This window comes from Onychomys torridus, chromosome 7, assembly GCF_903995425.1.
Source record: "Onychomys torridus chromosome 7, mOncTor1.1, whole genome shotgun sequence".
NCBI classification, from domain to species: Eukaryota; Metazoa; Chordata; class Mammalia; order Rodentia; family Cricetidae; genus Onychomys; species Onychomys torridus.
Window position 1 is genome coordinate 58,423,432 of NC_050449.1, and position 27,781 is coordinate 58,451,212.

At 49.2% G+C, this 27,781-nt stretch overlaps 1 protein-coding gene across 4 annotated transcripts; it reads right to left on the reverse strand.

The window, feature by feature from the left end:
• Positions 1–548: 548 nt before the first annotated feature.
• On the reverse strand, positions 549–27,781 carry Slc24a1 (solute carrier family 24 member 1). 4 transcript variants are annotated; one of them, XM_036193828.1, is made up of 10 exons: positions 25,970–27,781; positions 15,142–15,195; positions 13,745–13,853; positions 10,073–10,156; positions 9,066–9,160; positions 5,756–5,795; positions 4,737–5,461; positions 3,930–4,019; positions 2,977–3,143; positions 549–1,828 (listed from the first exon to the last, which is right to left on the reverse strand). In XM_036193828.1, exons 1-10 carry the CDS (start codon positions 27,779–27,781, stop codon positions 1,579–1,581), a joined length of 3,426 nt encoding a protein of 1,141 aa, XP_036049721.1. In that variant the 3' UTR covers positions 549–1,578. The 4 variants fall into 4 exon arrangements, with proteins under 4 accessions (XP_036049721.1, XP_036049722.1, XP_036049723.1 ...); XM_036193829.1 differs by having other exon boundaries at positions 4,737–5,201; positions 5,736–5,795; XM_036193830.1 differs by lacking the exon at positions 15,142–15,195 and having other exon boundaries at positions 4,737–5,201; positions 5,736–5,795.

Consider the following 27,781-nt stretch of genomic DNA (forward strand, 5'->3'; position numbering starts at 1 on the left):
AGATGGGGTGAGTCCGTCCATGTGTATAAAATAAAATACAAGTGGGTCCACAGTTTTCATTGAGATTTAATACAAGTCATTTCCAAAAAAATGGGAATCTTGAAAAAGTACAGCCCATCTGAAAAGATGAATACTTGAATACCTCCACCCCCCAACACCAGAATGACCGATTGTTTTTACTTCATGTCTGTCCTGCCATCTTCTTACATGGTACCACATCATTCCGATGTTTATGACTTAAACTGAATCTGCCATCATAATCTGGAGACACTTAAGCTCCTTGTACTCTGAACCCAATGATAAGAAGATTTTATTTCTAACATTCTCCTTAGCTTGGTGCTAATAAAAGCAGCAACCAATGGTATTTCATAGAATACATTGAACATTAACTTTTTTTAGTGTCCTTTGTGACCTTAAAAATAGATACTCAGCCAGGTGTAGTGGCCCTGCTTTTAATCCCAGCACTCAGGATGAAGGGGCAAGTGGATCTCTGCGAGTTCAAGACCAGCCTGGTCTGCATTGCAGGCAATACTCTTTTCTTTCTCACTATACATCATTGTGCGAAGCAGTTTTGAATTTTTTTCCTTTGTAAATTGTCTCAAGCTCCACTGATAAACTCTACACAGGACTACTCTTGCTCTGCAGACCTGTCTACGTTGGCATTCAAGCATAGCACTGAACCCCAGATCGCTTATAAGCCAGGTTGTACTCTCTGCAAATACATCCCTTTAGTGACGGTTGTCGCTCCAGAGCAAGAAAGTGTTGAGGGGCAGCAGGGAAGCTGTGTCAGAATGTCTAATCCTTCAAGAGACCACTGATGGAGACAAAGCAAACATGGGCTTTCCAGTAAGACCTATTTTAAATAGCCCTAAGAGTAGGTTTCCTCCTCAAATCTCTGCCTCCAGATCAAGGCAAATTATACACTTCATTTCTTAGGCTGTTTCCTGTTTTAAATTCATTTTTCAGAAATGCAGCAATAAACACTGATGTCTTCTTTTAACATAGAAAACATGGGTGTGCATCTTACAGGACTATAAGGTGATAAATTTATTCCTGCCCCTCCATAGTCTTAGCCCCTTAAACTCATTAGCTAAACTTACAATGACTGCAGACCTGATGTACTTCACATTTGCACCAAGAGGAATAGCACATGGCAGTATGTGTTTGGGGCTGTGGCTGGGACAGCAAGCCTTTGACACCTACACCCCTCAGCCAGAAGCTCTTCAAGAGTGACCAGGGAATTATGGGCAAGGGTGCTTGTTGTATTTCTGCCATCCCAGTCTTAACCCAGGTCTCATTTGGAAAGCCCACTGGCTACAGGGGTCCACCTGCCGATTTTGTGAGAGTCGCAGGCCCGAGTGATAGGAACTCTCCCTTTCAATGTAATGTTACTGGTCCACCAGGAACGCAGGTGTTTACAAAGAGAAGTCTCAGTCACAATGACAGTCACTTCAGACAGTCTAGGCTGTCCGGTTTGCATTCTCAATCATGTCCATTCTTTGACTGGTGTGGCAAGAGGGACAGTAGCTTCTGGCATGGTCTTCTGGTCTGTGTCCATCTTGAGCATCAGTGACTGAATCAGACAGATACAGGACAGGATATGATTCGATCTTCTAACATCACACTGATTACCAAGAATACAAAGTAAAGAAGGAACATTGTGAAGCCCAGGATCTTGTTCATTCTCCATTTGCATGATGCAATCGAGAAGATCACAAACAGGAGCATAAGAAACAGCAAGACAATTGCACAGAACAGGCCATTGCTGCTGACTGGAACAGGCTGCAGTGTGTTGATGAGAGAGAAGAGGAGCCAGGGTACAGGCAAGCTGCAAAAGAAAACCATGAAGCCCCAGGTGCTTGGTTAGTGTTTCAATGTTTTCAGAGTTTTTTTTTTTTTTTAATGTATTTTATTTTTTATTTTTATGTGCATTTCTGTTTTTGCCATGGGTGTCAGGGTCCTCTGAAACTGAAGTGTCAGACAGGTATAAGCTGCCATGTGGGTGCTGAGAATTGAACTCAGGTCCTCTGGAAGAAGAGTCAGCATGCTTAACCCCTGAGCCATCTCTCCAGCCCATTTTCAGAGTTCTTATTTCTCACACAAGATGAAGTGAAGCAGAAATTATTAACCTCAGTTTACTGATGAGGAAGCGCAGGTTAGGGAAACAAAATTACTTAGCAAAGGGTTCAAGACTTATTGTGGAGAAGCTAGGTTAAAACAAGTACTTGGAGCTGGGCATGTTAGCACTGAGGCAGGAGGATCCTCAGTTTGAGTCTAGCCTGGGGAAGTAAGACCCCATCCCAAAAAAAAAAAAAACAATGAAAAAGTGTCCTGGGTCTGAGTCCCATCCCACCCCCACCCCTGAAAGTTTAGTGACTTATATAGGCTTAACCATAGTCAAAGTGTGATGAATTTCTCTATGATTAAGAACTACCTCAGAATACATTTTCTTTAGCGATTAGATTGTCCTGATGCCCACCCACTACCCCTCCCTAACATCCACATACACAACCAATCAAAATAACCAAATCCAAGACATGACCAGGGCAATGAAAGGGGCCATGTACTCTGACAACCCTCGGAGAGCAGGGCCAGGAGCGGGCATTAAACAGGAGGGTGGGTAGTTCTTGTTTATACAAACGGCTATGTACAGCCTCTGAGCTAGCAGGAACCCAGACACGAAGAAGAATTGGAACAGCTCCTTCCAGCCCTTCTTTACCTCCTTGAAGGGCAGTAGTTTATTGTATTGGGAAATGGGATGAGTGGACCACACTTCTCAGTCCATCTGTAAGTTCCAGTCAGTTACATTTCAGGCTATGGTGAAGGAAGGGAGGATGTTTCGTTGCCTCATAAGGACAAACCATACAAACGTCCTTTTGTTGCATCCATAATGAATGAAGAAGAAAACCAGCCGACTGAGCCAATGCAGTTTCCAGTTATTCTGAATATACCTTAGAAAGGAATGTTGCCACTCACCCCACCGTGATATCAAATATGTTACTGCCCACTGAGCTTGACACAGCCATGTCTCCCAGGCCTTTCCGGGCAACGATCACACTGGTGATGAGGTCAGGAATGGAAGTGCCTGCTGCTAGGATGGTCAAACCCATAATCTCTTCCGAAATCCCAATGGTTTCACCAACCTGGTAAAACAGCAACAGTGATGAAGAACCATGGCAACAGCAGGTGGAAAATCTGAGTTCTCAGCACCAGTGGACACTACTTGACAAGATAAGCACTGAGGTCTGCACATGCCCTCTGCAAGAGAGGGATGCAGATGGGGCCGGAGAAAGGCAGGCCCCAGCTCCAGGCTCCAGGGAACCACACAGCTTTGCACTGACCATGCTAAAGTTCTAATGATACCAGGTCTGTCCTTCCAACTGTGACAACTCTGCATGCCCAGAGAACCGCCCCTCCAACAGTCCGCTCTGTCAACACTTCATTTCTGGACATGTGACCTGTGTAATGGGAGCTAAGCCAGGCTGCAGACAGAAGTTTGGGCAGTACTGCCTGTATGTTTAGCCTAGAGAAAAGCTTACAGTCAGGACTCTGGGATAAGTGCTGTTCTGGGCAGAACACAAAATCTCATGGTGCTCGGGCAGACACTGGTACAATGCCAGCGAGCAGACCCAACTAAGTCAGCTCAGTGAGGGAAGGGATTTCACCAGTTTTGAGGGGTCAGGCCAGTCTGGTCCATTGGAATCTGGATGTGAAGGGCTTCCTGAGCCATGAAACAGCTGGATACAAGTTAAGATAGGAAAGCCACACTTGGGAAATGATTGATGGAATAAATGGCAACTTTGAAGGCTTTACAAACAGCAAGAAAACCACAGGTGCACTGGATCTTGGTAGTCTGGACACTGGAAATGGCGTCTTAAGCAGCAAACACTAGGACCTGCTGCTGGGAGACTGGGCTACTGTCCACTCACCTGGTGAGCCCACCACACCATGAGGTATGAGAACATGGCTATCCAGATGATGGATCCCAGGAAGGTGATGACGAAAAACTTCCTGGACTCCTGTTGGAGATAGAAAGGGACGAGAAAAAAGTTACAGAAGCTACTGGTCTTTGGCCCCCTCTCTGAGGAAACTCCAGAATGTGATGAGGCCTAGTGGATGGGTAATAATGAGGGAGATCAGGAGCGGTCTGCATGAAGCTGTGGCCCTTTCCCCAGAGAGCCCCTAGAGCCAATGGGTAAGGAGATGCAGGGGAGCCTGACTTGTCTAGCAGGCATTCAGCAGAACCAGGCTCGAGAGAGCTGTGGGCTTGCTCTAGAATCAGACCCAGCTAAATTCTTGAGTTTGGCTTTTGTGCCTTCCCCTAGCCCTCTGGACTGGACTCCTCTCTGGACTTTAGGTGAAATGTATTAGACTCTTCCCTACACACAGAGAATGAGTGTGGAGAACTAGCAATTACCACCCTGGGTTTTCAGAATATCTCTGTGAACTGTGGATGGGTACAAGGATGTGGTCCCCAAACTAAGGCCAGAATGCTGAGATTGTAATCAAGGATGGACTGGTTCACACAGCTCACGGTGACACACACAAGGCACACCTGTGGTCTCTGGCTCCTGAATCAGAGGTATGACACATGGTCCCCTGCAGAGCTACAGCCCCTCCCCACATCCTCACGGGTGAAGTCTACCTAGCTACATTTCCCAGCCTTCTTCCCAGTTCCTAAAGGCCTGCTACCCAATCTCAGGATGGCAGCCTGAGGCACAGCTGGGTCCTCTCACCTGCCTCCGGACATCGGGCACTGTCAGCCACAGCGGGAAGACAATGGGCAGGAGGAAGAGGTAAATGGCTTGCTTCTGCCTGCTTTCAGGCCATTCTAAGGACAGAGGCTCCTCGCTCTCCTCCTCCTCTTCCTCCTCGTCGTCGTCCTCCTCCTCCTCTTCATCATCTTCCTCTTCTCCACTGTCCCCTCCATCACTTCCCCCTCCACCATCTGCACCTCTCTCGCCTTGGGTGGTCTCACACTGATTCTCAGCATCCACTTCTGTCTCACCTTCACCAGCTGTTACCTCAGTGTCGTCAGCTCGGATTCCACCTTCCCCTTCTTGTTCATCTTCTTGTCCTTCTGCCTCGGTTTCCCCTTCGTGTTCATCTTCTTTTCCTTCTGCCTCGGTTTCCCCTTCGTGTTCATCTTCTTTTCCTTCTGCCTCAGTTTCCCCTTCGTGTTCATCTTCTTTTCCTTCTGCCTCGGTTTCCCCTTCGTGTTCATCTTCTTTTCCTTCTGCCTCAGTTTCCCCTTCGTGTTCATCTTCTTTTCCTTCTGCCTCGGTTTCCCCTTCGTGTTCATCTTCTTTTCCTTCTGCCTCAGTTTCCCCTTCGTGTTCATCTTCTTTTCCTTCTGCCTCGGTTTCCCCTTCGTGTTCATCTTCTTTTCCTTCTGCCTCAGTTTCCCCTTCATGTTCATCTTCTTTTCCTTCTGCCTCAGTTTCCCCTTCGTGTTCATCTTCTTTTCCTTCTGCCTTGGTTTCTCCTTCAAGTTCAACAACTTTTCCTTCTGCCTCAGTTTCCCCTCTTTGCTCATCTTTTCCTTCTGCCTCAGTTTCTCCTTCAAGTTCAACAGCTTTTCCTTCTGCCTCAGTTTCTCCTTCAAGTTCAACAACTTTTCCTTCTGCCTCGGTTTCCCCTTCTTGCTCATCTTTTCCTTCTGCCTCAGTTTCCCCTTCTTGCTCATCTTTTCCTTCTGCCTCAGTTTCCCCTTCTTCATCTTCTTTTCCTTGTGCCTCAGTTTCCCCCTCTTCACGTGTCATATCTCCTGTGTGTTCAGCCTCACCCACATCTTCCTGCAATCCAAAGACAACAGATTACTGTGAGCTAACAGCCCTGCCTGGTTTGTACCCCATTGCTCCCTGGTTTGGTTTTGTTGTCAGAGAGCATCTGAAGAGTTAACATTCAGAGGGCAAAGCTGGTGCAAAGACGCAGCAAACTTCGCATCACAACATCCTGCCCAGCAGTCGTCCCCATTGCATTTGGTCCCTGAACTGCATTGGCTGGTTTGAAGTCAATATTTGTATCAAAGCCCCATGACTACACACAGTTTTACTCTTTGGAGACATATGGAACAAGACTAAGTACTCTTCCATGGGACAGCCCCTTCATGAGTTGAAGGTTCCTGGGTTCTCCAGCATCCAGCATGCTACGGCATAGAGCCTGCCACAGTTAGATGAACTTGTGCTAATTAGCCATACCATGAGTGGGTCATCCAAAACTTAACACAGAGCCTACACACACTGGAACAAGACTATCTCCTCTCTTGTCTTGTGTACTAGGCTTCTTTGCATGTTGCCTAACATGGCTTGATATGCTTCGTCAGAACACCTTGCTCAGTCCACTAAACTCCTGAACTCTTATGTCGAATGTATAAGATGATGATAATACACCTATTTGTTGCACATTCTCATAGGTCAAGTGCAATAGTGAATGACTTCATAGTAATAGCAGTCGCTGTATTTCATGGACCCATCAGTTATAGACTTGTACCCATCTGACCACTGGTGTGGAAACTAGAGTAGAGAGGGGTTAACTTGCCCATTGTCCACAGTTTGTATGTGATGGTACTGGGACTTGAACAGCTGTAGTTCAATTCTTGGCCTCTTGACCACTAACATTCCAGGGCTAAAGGAGCTCCTGGCTTCCAAAATTGTTATCTTGGAGAATGTTATTAGAAATGCAGATTTCCTATCTCAACTTATACCAGCTGACTTAGAAGCTCTGAGATGAAAGCAATCGTCCACAGTTCACGTGATCATTGTTTTAGAGTATTCATCTGCAGAGCTTTGATGTAGCAGTTTAGAAACTGCTAGTTCTGATGGTCCAATTAGATCTGAAACCAATGGGTAACATGGTAGTCTATTCCCTTGAGCAAAGACCCTTGTGCTTAAGGAGTAAACCTGGCACTTGTAACAAATGTCATAGTAACCCTCAAAGGACACTCAGTGATTCTCAACCTGGAAACATGTCATAGTAACCCTCAAAGGACACTCAGTGATTCTCAACCTGGAAACATGTCATAGTAACCCTCAAAGGACACTCAGTGATTCTCAACCTGGAAACATGTCATAGTAAACCTCAAAGGACACTCAGTGATTCTCAACCTGGAAACATCCATTTTCCCCCCAGTTTTTTGAGACAGGGTCTCCTGTGTAGCCGTGGCTGGCATGGAACTCGCTATGAAGATCAGAGTGGCCTCGAACTCATAGAGATCTGCTTGCCTTTGCCTCTTGAGTGTTGGGATTAAATGCATGCTCCATCATGCCTGGCCTGACTGGAAATTTCTTAAGCCAGGATGCTGGAGGAGCTGCCCTTGGGATGTTGACTCAATGAGTAGGCAGAGAACAACATTTTAAAGTTTTCCCATTTTATCCTAATAGTCAACCAGAGTTGAGGAGAAGATGAAGAAGCAAAGGGTTACTACCCAGGGATGCCTGGGCTTTGATTTAGGAATGAAGAATAAGAAGATTTGTCTAAAGTCATTCCTGCCTCCCTCCTCTGGCCCCATCACAGGAGCAGGCTTCCTGGAGATGACAGTTCATTTAAGTCATTAGGTATGAGACCACCTAGCCATACCACCTTCCCTGGCTCCCAAAATTGTTGCCTTGGGGAACTTATTAGAATGCATGCCTAGGCCAGGCTAGGTGGCACATGTCTTTAATCCCTGCACTTGGGAGGCAGAGGCAAGTGGGTCTTTGAGTTTGAGGTTAGCCTGATCTATGGAGAAAGTTCCAGGACAGCCAGGGAGAGAGAGAGAGAGAGAGAGAGAGAGAGAGAGAGAGAGAGAGAGAGAGAGATGCCTAATAGCCCAGGTGAACAGCAGTTCCCTTGTGTGTTGCAGTGAAGGCACCCCATCTTTCCTAGGGCCTGGTTTTGCACTAGATCCCTGACCTGTGCCTTAAGATGAACAGATTCTAAGACTAGGAACTGGTGCCTGGTTGGTCCCTGTGGACTAGGCCTGGGCTGGTAGTTTAGGGTTGAAGCCAGTCATAAAGTCTGCACACAGGGAAAGCAGGGAGGAAGGGCAGCGAATAGGGACCTTCTTGGGCCTCTCCCCAACTCCTCATGAGGCTCAGCAATAGATGCCTCTACACTCTCTTGTTCCTTTTCACATGAGCTGGCCATAATGGGCCTGCTTGGTGCTCCCATACTAGAAGGGAGACACCTCAGAGACTGAGTCCCAAAATTGCTGAACTGTAGATGAGCAAAAAGTGTGCTTCTGGGTGCTGATTAGGAAGAGCATGGCTGGTATGCGCAGCTAAACATCTGTTTCCTGCCAATCACTCAAGCTGTATTGAGCGAAGCATGTGCCAGGCAGGATAGTTCCCTTGATGTGGAGGTTGAGATGGCTCAGACTTGGGTCCTGTCCTCAGGAACCTCACTAGAAGAAGCTCAGAAAACAAGAAGGCAGTTGTGGGAGCCACGAGTCAGATACAGAGTCCCATGGGCATTTGGATTCTGGTGTATCAGGGAAGCCTCATTGGCAAGGGAGCTTTCTACCCATACCAAGCCAGACAAGGCTATCTGGGGATGGAGGGAGGGGGACTGTAGGGAAAGGGAACTCTAGAAGCAAGACCCATAGTAGAAAAGTGTGGAGACGAATTCCACTTGATCTAAGAATAATGGAAGAAGAGGCTCTCAAGGCAAAGCAGGCTATGGACCAGGCGGGTACAACAGCAACGAAGGGCCTCAGGTCAAGCCAGAGCCTCTCACCCAGCATCCCTCTTCTCTTACTGCGTTTCAAGCCACTGGTGGTCTGGGACAGCCTGGTCTCAGTCTCTGGTTGCTTTGCTGACACACTAATAATTTCTTATGTTCTTACAGCATGTGATTGTGCATACATATCCATACATATATATGATCTCATGCTGGGGTGTTGCCATGAGCTTTCTGGGTTTGGAAAGTGTGAGCATTTTTCAAATGATTTCAGAGAAGGGGCATAGTTCATCCCACAGGGATAAACCTAAATGGGATTTCAGGCCTTCAAGTAGGAAGTATTTTGGCCAGAAAGCCCTTCCTTGGCCTCTGAAATCCCTCCAGCTGTGCAGAGGCTGGGCGCCTACCTGGCAGCCTGGATCCTCCTCCTCCTGATCTCCCTTGGCGCCTGGAGCAGGGGCTGGAGTGACCGTGACCGCAGGGAGCTCGGCTGGCTCCTCCTCTTAAAGGACAAACACGGGTTAGGTGAGAACAGAGCAGGTTCTGGGAGCAGCGGCAGAGAAAGGCAGGAGAGACTAGGGGGGTGGGGGGGGGGGGGCGGCATTTGGCATGAGGGGCTAAGGAGACTTGTTTGGGAACTGGGAGCGGTGCTTACTCTGTCCCTTGAATACGCTATGGACAAGAGCACATCTGGGAAGCATCCCTCTGTGTTTACAGGCGTTTCCTGGAATTGCGCCAGGGATGCCGGAACTACTTGGGTAAATGGAGCCGGGAGAGCGGCTGGTCCTTTGAAAAGGATCCCACTGAGTTCAAAGGCCAACTGCTTTGAGGCCATGGATCACAACTGCAGAGAAGGGGGCCTTGGAGAATCTGAAATGCTCAGGTTAGCTATAAGCTAACAACCTCTTGGCTGTGTGGCTTCGGGCAGTTCGCTTGATCTCTCTGAACCCCGGTTTCCTTGGCTGTGGAATGGAAAAGATGGCTGCTACATGGCTCCGTCTGTGGGTTGCTAAGTAAGCCAGGTAAACCTGGTGTGCAGAGCCCATGAGGCAGTTCCTGACCAACTTCCTTAGTCATAGCTGCCGACAGATGCTAGGCTTCTGTCGCTGTGTCCCTCAGCAGTGTTGCTCATTTCAGACCACTCACTAGCAACAACATCCTGTGCAGAAGTCACAGGAAGCGCGTCTCACCTGGGGTGAGGTTTAAGAAATTAGACGTGGGAGCTAAGTGCTCCCTTGGCCTCCCTTGCCCAGCAAGGAGGAAGCTACTGGGAGCCAGGGGCAGAAAAACATCACTGCAGGCAGAGCCCCAGCGACACTGACTGACGCGTGCCTCAGTGTCTGCTCTACGCTGGCTGCGACAGGAAGTGGGGCAGGGGAAAACTGGCCGACGGCCACTCTGGCCATCCTCTCACCGTCTGGATTGCCCTCTGTTTTGGTCTGGGGGTGGGCTCTGGCCTCCTGATTCAAACTCTCCTGCTTGTCCTTGGAGGGGCGGGCTGCGAAGGAGAAAGGAAGACATCTTATCTGGGACCTCAGTGTCCAGTCAGGACCCTGCACAGCCTGGCAGTGTCAGGGCAGGGAAGGCTGGCCTTGGCCTGTGGTGTCTGTGTCTGAGCTCTCGAGGTCTACACCTGGTGCCCGGTTTGTAACTCGTCTAAGTCCCACCGTCACTGACTGGCTATGACCTAGGGTGAGTTGCTCTTCCTGTTTCCTCTCCGATAAACATGTGGCTGGATTGGGGACCAGCCTGCAGGATGCATTTCCTTCGTGACCTCAAGTGATGGCTCATTTGAGGCATCTGACCCAAACTTGGTAGGAGAGTCCCAGCCAGGATCAGTCAGTGATGTCCATGATGGGCAGGGAGCAGAGAAATGATGGCAGTGAGGCCATTTTTGCCATTCTTGGGCGAGATGATCTGGAAGGTCCCTTGCAGCTTACTCTTGACAAATCTACTAGAAGACAGGGCAGCGCATCCTGTGCCTGCCGCTCCAGGTGCATGCCGCCCAGGAGCCTTCCCTTTCCTGCAGAAGGGGGAAGGGGTCCAGCTTCAGTCATATTCTTGACCCCAGACACCGAGATTCCAAGTGGGTGTCACGTGTTACTGGGAGAGCTTTTACTGGAGACTGTGGCAGGCACAGAACAGCTGCCCTGATTTCCAGGGAAGAAAAAGAACAGGCAGGCCACCTCTCTCCCTACATGACTGTGCCAGGCGACCCGCAAAGGACTTCACTTGAGTAACTTTGACGTAGAGAAGAAAAAGGGATGGACCGAGAAGCAGGAGCTTAAGTGCCCTCCCTACCCCCCCCCCCCAAACCCTACCCCGCCCCCTTGCACTGTCACCTGTGTGGCTCAGAGGCAGGCAGGACAATGGTGCAAATGGGTGCCTGAAGTAAGGGCCACATGGTTTCTGTTCTGAATGCAGGCTAGCTCTCTCCATGAACATCAGGTTACTTGGGAAGTCTGAGTGTCTTCTGCACATGATAACACCGTGACACACCCAGAGCACCGACTTGAGGACAGGAGATAGGAGTGCTGCCCCCATACCATCAGAAACTCGCGCTGGAGCCTGAGGACCTGGGTGGGAATCTGAGCTTGACCAGGGCACTATAGGGATGGCCCAGCTGGCTGATTTCTTGACCTGTCCATCCCTCAGACCCTATGTCTGTAAAGCCTTCCAGAGTTGTACTTGTAGATGGTCCATGAATTTCTGCATGACTGTATTTAAAACAGCCCCTAGATGTCACTGTGTTACTTTTCCGCTGTAACGAGGATGATGGTGAGCTGATAGTGGCCAGCAGCTTTCCACCCAGGAAACAGTTCTGTGGTGAAAATGCCCAGCATTCCAGAGGGTCTGAGTGGAGAGACCCTGGAGATCATATAATGGGGAGGGGGTGCAGTCAGAGTGCAAGGATGCTAATCAGCAAGTAGTCTGGGAAGCTGGACCGAATGAAGCCTCTGCCCGCATCCAGGATAGGCAGCAAATAGAAAACCAGTCCCGGCATTTCCTCCCTCCACCTGTGGCCTAAACCCTCAGGCTTGTTCAGCTGCTGCTGCCTTGGCAGTGAGTGCCATTTGCAGAGTCACAGCTATGGCCCCTCTGGTCCTCAAGGTGTGTTGGCACCCAGCTGATCTTCCTGGAGTGTTCAGGACTTCAGAACAACCCTGTCTCCTCGATCCAGAATGCCCAAGGATCTCTAGGCACTAATCAAGAGCTATAGCACCCTGATTAAAGAGAATTGCCATCAACGACGGAGGGCATCCTGGAATCCCCATCCTGGCCCTGGCACATCAGCTGACTGCTGGCTGGAGGGACTCACAACCCTCATCACTCACCCTGGCCTCTCATTTCCCAGGTCACTGTGGGATATCTTCTCCATTGCTGCTCTCACACACACCCATCTGACTGGAGCACAAGAGAAGCATGGGACCTGATGGGGAAAGCCACCACCCTGGGGAAGTGAGAGTTCAGAGGACAGGGAACATCTCCTGTGGAGAAAGCTGGATCTGAGAAGCTCCACCTGGGAAGGGTGGAAACATCTGGATGGCCATCTGGAAACTGCCAGGGCAATGGACATCTGGGATGGCTTGGGAACATAAGGCCTGGGAGGACCTAGCCCCTCCTGGGTGGAGGTGCTGGCAAATGCCCAGAGTCCAGGTCTGAGCAGGATTGCACCCCAGGACACATCTGCAGTTATTTACATCAAGAGTGGCCCCTGGTTTACCACACCCACAGTCCATATACCGGGTCTCCCTGTCACTGTCCCCTGGAGTGCCCTCTCCCCACCCAGCATGGCTGGATCATCTCCTTAGTGCCAATCTCCTGTGACCTCAGCCTGGCCTGAACACCCCATAATCCTGTTAGGACAAGTAGGCCAGCTGGCAGCTGATGCTCACAAGGGGGCCGGGTCTGGGAGGCCCACAGCCCATTCAGGAGAAATTCTTTGTTTTCAGGCCTTGGCTAGGTTCTGCTGGGAATGGCTAGGCATGACTTAGAGTCCTTCTGAAAGCCAGGCCAGATCCACCCCAGACTTCAGACCTGAGGCTGCCCCAGGCCTCTCACCCCTCAGAGGTGCTGTTCATGTGGGGCGGCTTCTCCCATGTACGCTGGCAAGGCTTGCTGCCTCGTCCTTAACAATGCTTTTCCCAGTGCAACATACTTTTAAACACATAACTCCTGTATTGTGTCTGAAGGGGTAAGTCAGGGCCTTATGAATGTCTGAGATCCTAAAATGTGTCCCGTAACCAGAAAGGCCAGTCAGGGGTCTCCCTGGGGCTCATTCTTTTGTGCCAAATTCAGGCTCTCCTGCCTAACTGCATGCCTTGACTTTGCCCAAAACTAGCTTTTTCCTGGTGGGCCTCCTGCTTGGGATCAGTTCTGCACCAGAGACCCAGAAAAGGGGGGATTTCAAGAAGGGGGCTCACGGAAGTTCCTGGGAGGTAGGAGTAGGGTGTAAGAGATATGTGAGGTAGAGAGAGCAAAGATGGGACTTGGTAAGGTGGAAGATGGGACTCTCCTCTGCTGCTGTTATTTGTCAAGTTCAACTTCAGCACCTTAACCACTACACTCGGCTCCCTAGAAGTCGCTGTGACATCTCCTAGGGCATCCTTTAGGACTCCTGGCCTGGGGGGGGGGGGGGCAAGCTTCCTAGGACTCCAGAGCCGAATACAAAGCAAAGAGGAATCCCGTGCTGTGGAGGAGGTGTCCCCTGAAGCATCCCTGGCCAGTTAACCTGTGAGACATTGGATCTGACCCAACACAGATCCAAATAGGCCACATGGCAATTGTGTCCTGGCTGCGGATAAGGCCCTTCGCTTTACAGACAGAGACACCAAGGCTAGGAAACAGTGGAGTATTACTTGAGGACCCCAGCAACCATGTTCCATGCGTCTCTGTCTTGGTGACTCCAGGTCATTCTTCTGCCCTGTCTTCCATACTAGCTGTCACTCCCCACCCTCTCTTCTGGCAACTCTGTCCCTCCCAACCCAGCCCACTGACTACCATTTGCAGGTCCCAGATTCTCTCCAGTAGCAGGAGGGGAGGCACACATGGGGCAGACCAGCAAGTCTAAGGAGGCCTTGCTTACCTTCCCCCAGGGGGTCCAGGCTGTGGAGCATGAGGTGGTAGATGGTGCTGCGGATGATGCTGTTGTGGAGTGAGGCCGAGCTGCTCCCTCGGGTCAGCACAGACGGGAGCTGAGCAAGGGGAGAGCGGCACAGGCCTCAGTGGGGCCCTGCCCAGGTCAGGCAGGGAAGGAGCTGCAGGAGGGTCTCCTCACCAACCTGCCTCCTTCCCACAGAGACCAGAGAGAAGGTGCCCCTCGCCCTGAGCCCCTGCTTCCTTCACCTCCAAATCCCTCTCACCCTCCTCTCCCATCCTCCTTCTGCACCTTACATGAATCCCCCACAGCCTCCACAGGGAACAGGTCATGTGGATCAGGGGTACCATGTTAGGGGAAGGTTTGCACCTCACTACAAGCAACCTTTCTAGAGACACACCCTCATCCGCATGCACACGGGCAGGCTGCTGCGCCAGGCACAGCCCTTTACAGTCCACACATTGTGTCTGACTGTGTTCTCCATTGCCCCATGCCCAGGGGTCAGCAACTCTAGGAGCTCCATCCACAGGAAAGAAGAAAACACAAAGGGATGTATGTCCAAGGCCAAGCAGGGATTGAGTCAAACAAGCAGCCCAATCTGCTGATCGTGAGCACATTTTGACTTTACACTCTGGTGCTCAGAGACCTTCAGAGGCACCGAAGTACACACACCTGTACTGCACACAGATGTGGCACACACTTGTTCACAGTGACACCAAGAAATCCTGGAAGAATACCGCTGGAGACACCCTGTTCCCCCTCCCCATCCTGTTCCAGCTGAACTCTTCCGCCACCTAGTGGCCGTGGCTGTTACAATGGACTTGGAGATTTTCTTTGGATAGGGTAGGGGAAGTTTCGGAGCTGCCCCCTCCCTCCCCACTGTCTTCTATCAAAGTTCCCCATAACTCCTTCCACGCAGTGCCTTGGGCTACTCTTTCAGAAACCTTCGGCCCTGACCCCTAGTTCCTTAGTTCTGGATATGCTAAAGCCACCAGTAATTGAACTTTTACCAATCAATGCTGAGACTGGAAAGTATGACTTGAGTTTCTCTAGTCCAAACTGCACCTTATAGATAAAGACCCTGAGGTTATACAGGAGACTCGGGACAGAGTGAGCTGTGATGTTAAAGAAATAGTTCCCAATCTAGCACCATGTGGCACTAAGAAGCCCTCACCACACAGCCTGCCCCCTTATGAAGTAGCTCCCAGGAATCTCCCAAGCCTCCCAGGGTGGACCAGGTTCCACAGCATTGAGACCACAGCACCCTGATGTGCACACATATGCTGAGACCCTGAGGTGTCCCCCACTCATACCAAGACCCACCAATAACCCTGCTCAAAATGGGACCCTGCAATGTCTCCACGGGGTGACCTTCATATACCCACCTTCAGCCTCTTGTTATCCTGTGGCTCGTTTTCCTCAACGGCACCATCGCTGGGCTGCAAAGGGGAGCAGAGTTCAAGAGATGAATCACAGATGTCATGGAGAGACTCTGCCCTACCTGTCCCTCTCTCTGGGGAAGCTGCCGGTGCAACCCAAAACACCCTGGATGTTTTCTTCAGAAAACATCTCAACATGGCAGCCACCTTTTGGCTCAGATGTGTCGCCTGCCTGAAAAGGGCATCCCAGGCTCCTCCTCCTCCTGTTTGTCCTGCTTTGGCGCCTCATGCTTCAGGTCTCCATTTAAATGTCACCTTCCTTTGCTGTGCTTCTCTGACAGATGCTTATTCTTTGCTGTCCTAGCGTTTCCCCCAATTTCTTTGCGTGTGAACAGACATGGTAAAGGTGCAGTGTGTTTGTTAAGTGGATGGAGAGATTCACCTCATCTGTTTCTATTCCTCTCTGTCCATGCCCTTTTCCTATACCGAAGACGCCTCCTCTGTGCCTCTCTGCTAACCTGAATCCTTTGCTCCTCCTCTGGAAATGCAGGGTGGATTCTTGGATAAAACTTTCTCCATGACCCCTTTACCCTCACTCCTGCCTGCTAAAACAGCCCTCCCCTTGAAAGTTGCACAGCAGTAGCACATCTTGTGATTCTGAAATCTTGCTTTGGGGTCAGGTAAGTACTTATGTCTTTGGGAAGCTGTGAGGCTGCCTGCCAAGGAGTGAGACCACCCTACACACCCAAGATGAAAAAACATGAAGTCATTAGACTCATGTGGCATTTGTAGCCTTGAACTGCCTTTTGGGTGATATGTGAACTGTCTATTCAACTAGAATCCAATCATTTATCTATTTTAGAGATGAGTGCACTAGCTAGCCCAGGCTAGCCTAGAACTCATTATACAGTCCAGGTAGCTTTGAATCTGTGGTGATGTTCCTGCCCCAGACTTCTTTACAGAGTGCCTGATGGAAGTAAACCACCAGACACTAGATTCTGTGTTTGTTTGTTTGTTTGTTTGTTTGTTTGTTTGTTTACCGTGCAGTGAACTCGTGATGTAGTTGGCTCTGGTTTCCCTGACCTGCGGCTCCCCACAAAGGTAAGGAGGGTGCATACACAACCCCAGGTGGCCTCTGCTACTGTCTTTAGGCACCAAGGTTATTAACAGTTGCCCAGTGACTGTCTTTACATCCCTCTGCCTCCCTAACATTGGCCAGCAAGGCACACCCAGAAACAGAACAATCTCATTCTCTGCTCAGTTCTGAAAATACAGAAAATACCACCTGACCACAGGCCACCCACTCTTATACTGAGCTATTATAAGGGCCTGTGTTGGTGGTTATAGGGAGAAAAGATATTTAGGACAGCGAGTCTGTGTTCAGAAAGGAATGGAGACAAATCACACAGATACAAGGCAAAGCATGGCACGGGTCACAACAAAAGAGGCGGAGACAGTGTGTGGCACCGTGTGCGGCCCAGGAAGGCTTCCTGCAGGCGGTAGAATGGGAGGGCTTTTGAAAGGTGGGGAAGGCTTGAGTGTCTAGATACCTGCTGTTAAAGAATGGGCGGGCATACACAGGAGACAGCTGAAATGACCAAACTGGATGTGAAGGCGGAGCTGTGCATTTTCAGAAGGTCCCCTAACTTTTTCATGTCACACCTGTGAGTTTGTTGAGAAAGAAGAAGCTTCACACAGCGTAGCTTCTACTGTCCCGCCCATCTCACTGTTCATGAGATCCAACTTTTCTCCCACTGAGTCTTCTATGGGCAAGGAAGTGGGGGCATGCTACTTTGGGGACTGTCCCCAGAGAGCCAAGGGGCTGACCTTTGCCCCATGGTGCACAACTCTAATGACTGTCTGCTGTTCAGAGTACTCAAGCTAAAATACTTCTGTGTGTGTTCCTGGGCAGTCTCAGTACGTATGCACTTCTAGCTTTGAAGCTTTTCACAGGGGAATGTGTGATCTTGCTACATAGCCCTGGCCAACCTTGAATGCTGAGGTTACACGAATACGCAGCTCTCAGCCATTTTCTTGCTTTAAACTACTACCATTTGTTTATTATTGTTGTTTTGTTTAGGGGCTCAAACGCATGTTTGTGATGGGGGGGTCACATGCGACAGGGTAAGTGTGTGTGTGTGTGTGTATCTCTCTGTGTGTTTGTGTGTCTGTGTGTAAGTCAGAGGACAACTTTGTGGAGTTGGCTCTCTTTCCACTTTTTGTGGGTTCCAGGAATCAAACTCAGATCAACAGACTTTCATGTCAACCTTTTTTTTAATTTTTAAAATTTAATATGAATGGGTGTTTTGCCTATGTATATGTATCTGTATTATGTGCAGACCTGGTGCTCAAGAGACCAGAAAAGGAACCCCTGGAACTGGAATTACGAATGGCTGTGAGCATATTCTTCCCTCCGCTTCACTGCCCACACCAGTGAGGCAGCAGGGCCTGGTCTCAGGCAGCTAGCTCAGTTTGGCCTCCACTCTCTGGCCTCCAGACTCAGAAAGTCCGTGAGCCTGGATTCATTCCTCTTCAGGTGTTTCCTCCACCCCCTCAGCACAGTGAGTTTCCAAGCACATCACATTGTGTCCTTCCTCTATGTTCTAGAAGCCTCACTGTCCCCTGGTGAGAGAGCTGGGCTTCCTCTGAACCAGCCTCCTGATCGTCCATAGTGCAGTGCTACAAAAAACTTAGGGGGGGGGTGTTGTTTTGTTTGTTTTTTGAGACAGGGTTTCTCTTTGTAGCCTTGGCTGTCCTAGAGATTGCTCCGTAGACCAGGCTAGCCTGGAACTCACAGAGATCTGCCTGCCTCTACCTCCCAAGTGCTGGGATAACAGGTGTGTACCTTCACACCCAACCTGTGCCCTTTCCTGGTGCTTCCCCACATTCAAATTTTGTTGTTTTTACTGCATTGGAGTTCAAACTCACAGATCAAATATGTCAGACAAGTGCTCTACCACTGAACTATAGCTCCAGTCCTCCAAAAGTACCATTTCAACAAGCTGTTGCAGAGTATTCCTTCACACTGTGTGAAGATGAGTCACTGCGATTAGTTCAATAAAGAGCCGAATGGTCAATAGCTAGACAGGAAGAGGTTAGGTGGGACTTCCAGAGACCTCTGGGAAGGAGAAAGGTGGAGTTGCCAGCCAGACTTGGAAGAATCAACATGGGCAGTACAGACAGATGAGGTAACGAGCCGCAAGACAGAACGTAGTTTATAATAAATGGGTTAATGTGAGTTATGAGAGTCTAAGCTAAGGCTGAGATTTTATAATTAATAAGAAGTCTCTGTGTCATTATTTGGGAATTGGCGCCCAAAGAAAAATCCAACTACAACAAGCAATGGACATAAAGAAGCTGGAGTGTTTTGACTTCTTTTTGAATACTAAGCGCCTGGTATGAATCTCACACTTCTTCGGATGTTCTTGCTGCTGGAACTGTGGCCACACTCTGCCTGGCACAGCTACAGTCTCATTCCTCACAGACAGCTCCCGTTCCTGTGGCCTCACACATGATGACAAGACCCCACTGCTTCAGAGCAGACTCCTGCATCCTGCTCTCCCAGGCCTTTCCTGATCCTCTGTAGTACCTTTAAAGATGGTTCCTTTCTGTTTGGAACTATCCTTGTCTGAGTAAACCAAGGCTAATGTAGCAGACAAGAACCTTGGTCTCCTGGACAGAGTAGGGGCAGATGGCACCCAAACCTGCAGCCTGGTGTCTCCTCTCACTTGAAGTCTGAAGGGCTGTGCCATAGATGCCTATGGTTATCAGCTCTCGAAACGGGAAGTGTTGGCATGTGTGTCTGTGTACCATGTGTAGAATGCTATAATTTCGACTTCTCCATCTTCCCCACCCAGGAGAATTTTTTGTGCAGCTGATGAAGCTTGGGCTATGGGACTTCTCTCCCTTTACACACCTAATCTTGTGTAATTTTATATTCTCCTTCTCTATGAGTATCGGGTACCACAAGAGCCAACTCTAGTTTCTCCATTAGACTGAGCTCCAGGAAAGCTGGGAGTGTGTTTCATTTGTCACTGTATCACAAACCTGACAGGCATCCCACAAAGACAGGCCATGAGTATAAGACAGGATCCTTTGGGGTCTATTCTCTCTCTTGTTCACAGAGCTTTGACCCTCCCAAGCATTGGTTAGTCATTCACAAATTCATTCTTCATGTCCAGACCTGGCGCTCCATCTTCAGGCTCTAGTGTGCACCCACCTCCTGGGCAGTAAGGGAAGTTGCCAGACTCACCACTCCAGAGCAGAGCTCCTGAGTTTCCTGAACCAATTTTCCCTCCAGGCTTCTCTTTCTTTGTGGCTGGCACCACCATTCACTCTCCACCCATGCCAAAAAGCTCAGCACCATCCCTGACTTCTCCCACCTCCCTCCTCATCACTAAGTTCAAATGATAACTTCTCCAGAACACCTGCCACGAACAACTGTGCATATGTGTGGGATGCAGCTTCACCCGCCTTGGTGTCAGTATCCTGCACTCAGTGGTGGTCCAAAGCTAGTGGATGGAGAGTTTCAGAAGCAAACAAATTGTAACTTTTGAATTGCACAGTGTTCTGAGCTTGGTCCATTCTCAGGCTGTCCCTGCCCTTTCTGCCTGAAACATGGACCTTCTTTGTGTTCAGTGTATCCGTGTTATGGATGCTACTCACCCATCAGTCATTTGGGAGTTATTTTAGCTATCAGGTGGTCCTCATTTTACAGTGTTTTTATTAAGTAACCCTTATCTTATTTAATAATGGCTCAAAAGTACAAACACAATGATGCTAGAAATGAAGCTATGCCAAAGAAAAGGGCCATCAAGTAAATGTTATAAATTTTAGGTATGTCCAGTGGGACTCATGACATGGCATCTCCTGTGGCTAACCTGAGACTACTGTATGCATGTGCATGCGTGTGTAAACACACATACACAGCTAGACCACTGGGTATTCCAAACAGCTCCTAATCAGACATGCTGCTGCCCCCCCCCCGCCCCCCGCTTCCGTTGCTGCACACCTATAAATCATTTTCTACACGGCAATTGTGGAGTGACCTCTGACACAGGACTCTGTTAATCCTTATTGTACCTCAAAAGAAACCCAAACTCAGCATCCAATTCCCAGGCCCCCATCCTCCCCGGCGGTGCCCTGTACCGTTCTCCCTGCCTTACCCACTGGCCACAATGGCGTGTCAGGTTCTTTCAGCCCTGGGCTCTTCCTTCCTCCAGGATTTGCCCAGTTCTATTCTGCAGCTCACTCTTTAGACTTCTCCCCCAAACAGCCTCCTCTGCTCCCCCTCAGCAAGGGCCCCCATCACACTGTCACCGTGCATCTCCCTCACAGTGCTCCTCACTCTGAAATTCTCTTATTAACTACTTGTCGCTCTCATTTATTGTCCATATATCCACACCTCCCCACTCAACAGTTGCCTGTTGGGATTTTTTTCCCAATTAGCTCAGGTGGCAGATCGATCTAGAATGCAAGCTATTCTTTGTAGAGCACCATGAATATTAATTTGATATAGTCCCATTGAGTTCCATAGGAGAAAATGCTACTGTGTTGTATGAATGCCTGTAACACCTCAGCTACAGGTACACACAGACTCACAGACACAGACAGGCAGGCAGACAGACAGACACACACACACTCATACACACACACACACACACACACACACACACACACACACACGACTGTGGAAATGACAAGCCGTGGGGCTAGGCTCGTGCAGATGTTTGTGCTGGGCTATTAATATTTGCTTCTCATGCATTTGTGATGACATCTGCTGCCACTGGCGGGTAGGGGAGCCTGAAAAGTTATATGAGGAAAGGCCGGTGTTAGGCAAGCACTCTTCCACAAAACTGCAGTCCCGGACCAGGGGGAAAATGATTCAAAGACTGAGAATTCTGCTGGGATTAGTGTTGGAGGCCAGGGTGAGGCCAGGGTGAGCTATAATAAGGGAAGAGACAGACGGGGGGGGGGGACCTCCTTCCATCTTTTCCTGACAATTAGAAGGATGCCAACAACTAGTTAACAATGGAAGGCCACTCCGCAGCACAGTGGTTTCTCTGGAGCCTAACATGGGTGGGACCCACAGAAGTAAGAAGAGCCAAGATGGCTGCTTCTTGTCCATAGCCTCCCAACTCTACAGCAAGCAACTGGCTATATGGGCCACTGATATGGCCCTTCAAGCTAAATATCAACCCTGACAAGAAACGGGAAGACCGGCCTCCACAGGCATGCCTGTTTGTCTATGTGGAGTCTTGCTGGCTGAATGAGAAAATTCCTGCCAGAGAGAAAATAGGCCACAGTGTGTTCAGGACCAAGTGCCAGGCTTCCCCCAGAACTTCACATCCTGAGAATTCTTTGGTACAGAGTGTAGAGATGAGGTCTCCACAAGGACTCATATCCTTATGCCCCTGTTTGCTATTGGCACTGCATAGGGCTACTCGTCTGTCCACGGCTGGTTCTTCTGGCTAAGATCCTCACTCCACGTGCGGTGAGGGGTCCTGGGATGGCAGTGGGTTCTCTGGTGAGTGTTGGCTCTCTGTGACTATACATGGACAAAGAAGTCCGGAGATTTGTCATCTGGGGCCAGAAACAATACACGGAGAGCTTCAACACTCAGTATAAAGTTTCAAAGAGAGCTAAGTGAGGTTGTGGATAGCATTTCCCACTGCCTTATGGGGGGGGGGGGGGGGGGGGGGGGTCATAACAGGCACCTTCCACCAGCCAATATGAATCTGACAGTGTTGCCTTAGGTGTTTTTAACTTTGACATTTTCAGCTAATGTCAAAAGAGGCACTCTAAAATGCTATCTATGGGCTGCTGAGATGGCTCAGAGGGTAAAGCCTGATGACCTGAGCTTTATTTCCTAGGACCCACAGGATAGAGAACCAACTCCTCGGACCTCCACACATGTCCTGTGGTATGTGGAAGCATGTGACAGATAAAACAAATAGATGTAAAGATTTAAAAACTAAATATTGTGAGTGAGTGAGTGTGTGTGTGTGTGTGTGTGTGTGTGTGTGTGTATGTGTGAGAGAGAGAGAGAGAGAGAGAGAGAGAGAGAGAGAGAGACAGAGAGAGACAGAGACAGAGACAGAGACAGAGACTAAATATATTTTTCTGGAAATAATCTTAAATGCATTTTATTAGAACCATGGCCCCCAAGAAACTCCTTCATTCTGATTTGAGATACAGAATGTGACCTTCATAAATGAAAAGATTGCCCAGTTCAGAAACTGGCTGCAGCCTCTTCTGGCGAGAGAGGAGAACCAGTGGCCTCTCCCACTTACTCACGGTATCTTTGTACTCTCCAGCTGCAGGGACGACACTGAACTGTGAAGGGGGTGTGGCTTGCAAAGTGGGAGGTTTTCACTGCCTGGCCTTAGCAGAGTTTGCCAGCACCTGAGCTGGTTTCACAGCAACTGAAGGCCTACAGGAACAGCAAGGGCTCCAGCACAGGGGTCGCTTCCTTGAGTTAATTTTATTCCCCACACTGCTTTTCTTCCAGGTAATCACTAATAAACAGTGTGATGTTGCCTTGACTTGCTCACAGAGCAGGGGGTAGTTAACAGGGCACCTAAGTTAAAACCCATATATACTGATTCGCTATCATCACTAAGTATCACTGAACTGGCTGTGTGACTTTGGACAGATTAAGTGCCCACTCTGTGCCCCCATATCCTCATATGTAAGATACAGATTACAATCTAGTTTTTTTAGCATTTAATAAGAAATTGTTGCTGGGCAGTGATGGTGCACACTTTCAATCCCAACACTCGGGAGGCAGAAGCAAGTGGATCTCTCTGAATCTGAGGCCAGCTTGGTCTACAGAGTGAGTTCCAGGACAGCCAAGGCTATACAGAGAAGCCCTGTCTTGAAAACTCAAAAGAGAAAGAGAGAGAAATTGTTGAGACAGTTGTATGTGGAATGGACCCTCATAAACATGGGTTTCCTTCTGGCTCCTACCTGTCAGTAAACTGGAGTCCCTGAACTGTTGGCATTCCTGGAGAGACCGAGCCAAATACTCACAGACTAAGACTCTGAGCTCAGGTTTGGGACACAGATTGCTTCCCCACTCAGTGGCGACGATGACGTTGATATTGCTGTCACTCAGAGGAAGGAGGAGGACCTCTTTTTTTCTCTCTCCATTGTGTTTATCTCCTTGCCTGGCTCCTACTTCTCAAGATATTCTGGCCTGAAGGACCTCACCTCATTAGCTCTGCTCCTTGGCTCCCAGCCTGCCTTGCCCCACTTCTCTCTGACTTCCTCCACTTCAGAGCCATGGCTGACCAAGGAAACCCACTTTCTCTGATGTTTAACTAACAGACTTCTCCACTGATGTTTAACTAACGGACCCATTGATCCAGGAGAGCCACAGTCCAGTGAGGAGATGTGGGTGGAGAGGAGGTTGTTCTAAAAAAACTTCATAAGTAAGGAAAAACACTTGGCAGGGTAGGCACAGACTTAACATTGAACCACAGAAATTGAAACCCAGCATGGTCCAAAGATTGAGTTTGCACAGAACTGCCTCAAGGATTCAATGCAGTGGCTTCTCCTCACACTGCCAGTGAGATAGAGTACAACTTATGTCCTCTGATCAGATCGTAGATCTTGGTCAGTTAATCCAGACACAAAGGAGGGAAGTTCGCTCTTTCTGTAGCCAAAAGGTCACCCCAGAATGGAACTCTAAATGCATATATATACATATATATACGTATATATATAACATATATATGTAGATATATAGATAGATAGATATAAAAGCTATAGTTGCATTACTTATACCCATTCTTACATGGTGGATATTATTCAAGGCAAGTCCAGAGTATGCATTCTAATTTTAAATAATGTTGGATTTACCTTCAAGTATAGTTAGTAATTCAACTTTTCTTTAGCAATACTGTCAATTAAAACCCCACTGAGGTGCTGGAGAGTTGGCTCTGTGGTTAAGAGCACTGGCTGCTCTTCCAGAGGACTCGAGTTCCATCCCCAGCACCCACATGGCAGCTCACAACTGTCTGTAACTCCAGTTCCAGGGAACTGACACCCTCACACAGACAGATATGCAGCAAAACACCAATGCACATAAAATAAAAACAAATAATTATTTTTTTAAAAATCCTACTGAATTAGCTTCAACACAGAGTAAGAAAACAGTTGGCATCAACCCCTGCTTACTGGCAAAGAACTGCTACTATCGGCCTTGGACGGCCTCTTAAGTGGGACAAATTCATGGGTCTTTGCTTCACTTGCTTAGTAAGCTTTGCTTTGATGGCCTCACTCGGGCGCAGCAAAAATTTCAGAATGTATTGAGTTTCAATGAAAGTGGAATTACTACAAAGAACAAGGAGGCGGGTCAGAGAGGTTTTGAACACTGCTATTCTGATTGATACACACCAGGGATTTTCTCAGAGAAGCCAGGGCTCCAGAATGAATCCTGGTCTAGGAGGCTCCTGCTTCCTTGGCTTCAATTCTGCAACATAGAGTCACCCTCTCTCTAAGCCTGTGGCTTCAGAGCAACAGCCTGGCAGGAAACTGTGGTGATTATGACCCCAGCCAGCCATGTGACCCTGAGCAGCCCTGTGCTCCTGTCTGTGCCTTGGGTAAATGGTAAATGGTTGCCCAGGTCAGACAAATAACCACTGTGCTGAGTCCCACCAGAACTGAACTCATTTGGACTCAGACATCATCATAAAAGTCGGAGTTAGGCAGGACCTTTTGGTGATAAACTGGACTGTCATTTCCACTAGAGACTGGGAAAGGGTCCAGAAGAGACCCATCCAGGTTATGCCATTAACTGAAAAGGAGCATTGGATTAGAACTCAGGGGCTGGCTCTTGTTTCGATGGTCTGACCAGAACACTGTGTTATTTCAAAAATTCTAAAGGAAGCAATTTAATCTCTTGCCTCCTGTTGCTGAGACTGGTAGCCGGCCTGCCCACTCATCAAAACTCCTCGGGATTAAGTAGCTAAATCCTATGCTCTTTGCACGCAAAATTCTGCTCCCACTAACAGCCTCTCTGAGACCAGAGAGACAGGCTATGAGCCAATCTTTACCTAAGCTCTCCCTCCAGGAATAGGAAAGAAAGGGGTCCCTAATTGGGATTTGCTTTCAGAGATGACCTCCCCCCCAATCAAGGCACTGAATCATCCAGTGAATTTAAGCAGGAAAGCCTCTCATAGGGGCAGAAAAGCTCCAGGATCAGCATGGCCATATCAGGCCTCCAGTAGACACTAAGTGAGGAGGGCCATGCCTGAGGGCTGGCTTGTCAGCTAGTGGAGCTCTCCTCACCTCCAACATCAAGGGGGGAATATCTCCTTCCCCAGATCCCATCTAAGTCACACTCTTCTCCAACTCCAGCCTGTGAACAACCACACTTGAAAATGATGTCGCTGCCTAAACTCTGAACTCAATGTACATGAAAGAGATTATCATTCCCCATCCCCCCACACCCTGCCTGGTATCTCTTCTTTCTCCAAAGCTAACTCAAATGGCATTCCCACACGTCCAATCAGGCCAATCTGGGTTCAAACCCCGACTCCACTGCCTGCTGTGTGACCCTGGATGAATGTTCTAACTTCTCTCCCTGCTTCGATTTCTTTCTTGAAAATAAGGATCACAGTCACAACCAGTGTAGAGGATGACTGGGGAAGAGGAACAGACGGTCACACTTGCTGATTACAGAGCTTAGGCATGCTATAATGAACGGACTGCCAGGGGAATCCAGCAGCTCCCTCTTACAATCGTGCTCTTTCTACGATTTAGTTCTTAGCTTCCCCGCTGTCCTTTCAGACCCAAGAGGCCTGGGAAAGCTGGAGCCAGACTGCCTTACCTTGCTGAGGTCCCCCAGGGCCATGACCTTGGCTACTGGCCTCCTGCTGAGCTGCTCTTTCACCCAAAGCTCAATCTGCTTGTTCCACTTCATGGTGAACACATAGAGGGCGTAGGCCAGCAGCAGCAGCAGACTCTCCCACCAGGCAATCAGACTATCCAGGAAGAAGAGAATGAGCATGGACAAGTCAAGGATGTAGAAAGAGACATCACGGAACAAGGGCCACCAGGTGAGATTGAGGATCTCCCGGGAGAAAAGGGCACAGGTGCCAATGACAAAAAGGATGTTGAACACAGCAGAGCCCACAATGGTCCCGATACCCACATTGCTGTGGGAGATAAAGACACCAATGAGAGAGGTGAAGAGCTCAGGGGCTGAGCCTCCGGCAGCCATGAATGTGGCTCCTGCCACATCCTCAGAGATCTGCAGCTTGTCTGTGATAACTCCCAGGGCTGGGACGAAGTACTCATCACACACAATGGCCAAGGCCACAAACACGTACATCATGCCGAAGATGTGCAGGGCCACCCAGCCCTGCCGCCGATCCTCCACACTGAACAGGTCTGGGGGGTACTCTGCCTTGTGGTGGAGGTTTGGCCAGCCAGGTGGTAAAGTTGAGGGACTGGAACTGGGTGCCTCTGGGAACAGGATATTTGTCATGCTTGGAGATGAGGTCATGGGTACAGCTGGGGCTGGCTCCACAACCACACAGCGGTGGACCTGTGTGGTCAGGGTTGCCTTAACTTTGGGAGTTACTGGGGCACTGTGTGCTGTGGGAGGTCTCTTTGCCAGCTCCCTGTTGGTGGCTGAGGCAATTCTAGTGGTCGGTACACTGGTTCTGGACAAGGGGTTGCTAGTTCTCCAGGCAACAGTGGATGCGTGGATGGTTGCTGGGGTGCGACCCACCCTGGTGTTCACTCTCACTTGCTCCTCAGATGTGGCTGGGGTGTGCTGGGGGACTGCTCCCTGGGGACTGGTAGAGCTGTTTTGTTCCTCTCTTCTAGGACTGCCCAGGGTGTTCTCTTCCACCAAACTTGGAGAAGTTAAGAGGCTTGCTTCTACTTCAGGTGTTAAGAAAGTTGGGGTGTTTGGAACCACTCTCTTGAAAGAAGCTGCTGTAGTTTCTTCCGCTGTTCCTTCGGGAGGTCTGGTCTCCAACAGCCTGTAGGTTGCCATTGTTTTGCTGTCTTTCTCTGTGGTTGTGGGGGTGGTATCAGATGGTGCACCTGCTGGGGATGAGGTATACTTCCTTCTCTTTTCCCTAGAGTGAGTTGGGATGGAGTTCCTCCTTTCTCCCCTGGGTATTGGGGTATAGTTTCTTATTCTTTCTCTGCCTGACATTGAGATGAAGTGGTATGAGGGCCTGCTGGGTGTAAGGGGGGTGTTTTCCATTTCTCTTTCTTTGCCGGCTGCTATAGGGTTGTAATTATTCTTGGGTGACATTGGGGTGATCTTGGTTGTTCTGGGTGGACTAGGGGTGTCCTCCATTGTTATGCGAGGTGTTGCTTCATCCCTGATCACTGTGTTTTGGGGTACCAGCATCTCACCATCCACTTCAGAACTAGCCTCTGGAGGGTCACTGCCCACCACTATCATCTCATCACTGGGGAGGTCCCTGCTGGCCAACTTAATAGGCTGCTGGGAAGAAACTTTTGTCCACATTGAGGGGGAGTTCTGGGGTCTCCTCAGGTGCTGATAGGTGGAACCGATGATCAACATTCCCAGGAGGAAAAAGAGGCGACTCCAATGAAGCCTCTTTGGTCGTCGGGATAACCGCCTCTCCTGTGTCCCCATCCTGAGCAGTTTCCCCAT